The 1,608-nt window shown below is 54.3% G+C and overlaps 1 protein-coding gene across 1 annotated transcript; it reads right to left on the bottom strand.

Moving 5' to 3' along the window:
• Positions 1 to 567: 567 nt before the first annotated feature.
• On the bottom strand, positions 568 to 1,605 carry LOC102248102 (anionic trypsin; the record flags this gene model as incomplete). Its single annotated transcript, XM_005862827.1, has 3 exons — positions 568 to 776; positions 917 to 1,053; positions 1,413 to 1,605. Coding segments are annotated over 3 exons (483 nt in total), but the record flags the coding sequence as incomplete, so codon positions are not given.
• Between the last annotated feature and the right edge of the window lie 3 nt (positions 1,606 to 1,608).

Raw genomic sequence — 1,608 nt, 5'->3', positions numbered from 1 at the left:
AAACAACCATGAAATGTCTGTAAGTGCTCCGTACAGTAAATATATGTATTGGTATCATCAGGTGAGATGCACAAAAGGCCAACTTCTCTGGAGCTTGAAGGATGGAGACCCAGGGAAGCCTCTTTTCCCCCCAGACACATGGGCAGATTGTCAGGAAGTAGGGCCCCTTGGGGAGCACACGCTGGCTAAGTGCACGTGACAGAGGGATTCAGAAGAGGCCAAGGTGGATGCACAGGTACTTCCCCAGGTGTGTTCAGTCTGGGTACAGGTAGAGGGAGGAAAGTGCCCGGCACATTGTGCCCACGGGCACACTCTAGCACTGCACTCCAGTGCCAAGGTCAAGGAGCCTCTGACAGCCTTTTGGAAATGTATTTCCTTCTAGAAAACAGGCTCCCCTCACTCCTGCTTATGATTTTGGATTCCATCTTTTTATTTGCTGCTAAACTAGCATGCCAGGGAGCATCTTTGGTAAGTGGGGCACTTGGTATAAAGGCCGGCCAGACCCGGCTGACCTCGGTGGGAGGGGGTTGCCCAGAGCCAGGCAGGGAAGCAGATACAGACATAGGCTTTCAGATCAGTGTCACTTTATTAGCATAGTGATGGCAGGGGGACAGGTGGGATCTTTAGTTGTTGGCAGCCATGGTCTCCTGAATCCAGTCCACGAAGTTGCAGACCCTGGTGTAGACACCAGGCTTGTTCTTCTGGGCACAGCCATAGCCCCAGGAGACAACTCCCTGAAGCTCTCCGTTGCAGACCACAGGGCCACCAGAATCACCCTGGGGAGGAGGAAGGCACAACACATTTTATAAGGAGGGAGAAAGAGGGGAGCACAGCTTATGGCCTTGGGGATTCAAATCCAGCCTCTAGGCAGGCCATGTGGATGGGCAGGGGTCTCAGATTGAGAAAGGACAATCACCTGGCAGGAATCCTTGCCACCCTCGAGGAAGCCGGCGCACACCATGTTGTCGGTGATCTGTCCGGGGTATGCGGCTTCACACTGCTCCTGGGCCAGCAATGGGGCATCCAGGCACTGCAGCAGCTCAGGGTAGTTGACTTTGAGGAACAGGAAGAGATAAAGGAAAGGAGAAATGAGAGTCAGGCCAGGATGGAGGATGGTAATCTGGGACTGTCCCCAAGAACCTAAGTCCCAGCAAGAATCAAGGCGATTCAGTTCCCAGAATGGTCACTGCTGAGCCCCTCCCTGGAGGTGAGAATGGCAAGTGCTATGCTTGTCCTATTCTGGGTCAACTCCTTGAGACTCTGCATCTCTCTGGCCTCCAGGACGGAGCCTGAGGGTGGTGGACACTTGACATTATTTGCAGACTGGATGCCGAGGGGGCTGAGCTCAGGCGATGCTCCATTCTGGGAAACATTTGCAAGTCAGAGAGTGAAGAAGTGAGGACCCCACTCACTGCCAGAGCTCAGGGTGTTGCCCCAGCCGGAGATGAGACACTGGGTGCCAGCAGGCGCACAAGAGGTGGGCAGGGCAATGGTGGACACCCAGGAATTGATGACCGCAGGTGAGGACAGCTTGATCAGCATGATGTCATTTTCCCCGGTCATGCTGTTGAAGCGGGGGTGGCGGATGACCTTGGCAGAGTTGATGAA

The sequence above is a fragment of the Myotis brandtii genome, unplaced genomic scaffold (assembly GCF_000412655.1).
Source record: "Myotis brandtii unplaced genomic scaffold, ASM41265v1 scaffold168, whole genome shotgun sequence".
Classification (NCBI taxonomy): domain Eukaryota; kingdom Metazoa; phylum Chordata; class Mammalia; order Chiroptera; family Vespertilionidae; genus Myotis; species Myotis brandtii.
The sequence above is the reverse complement of the archived record's forward strand: the minus strand, read 5'-3'. Positions and strand labels throughout refer to the sequence as shown.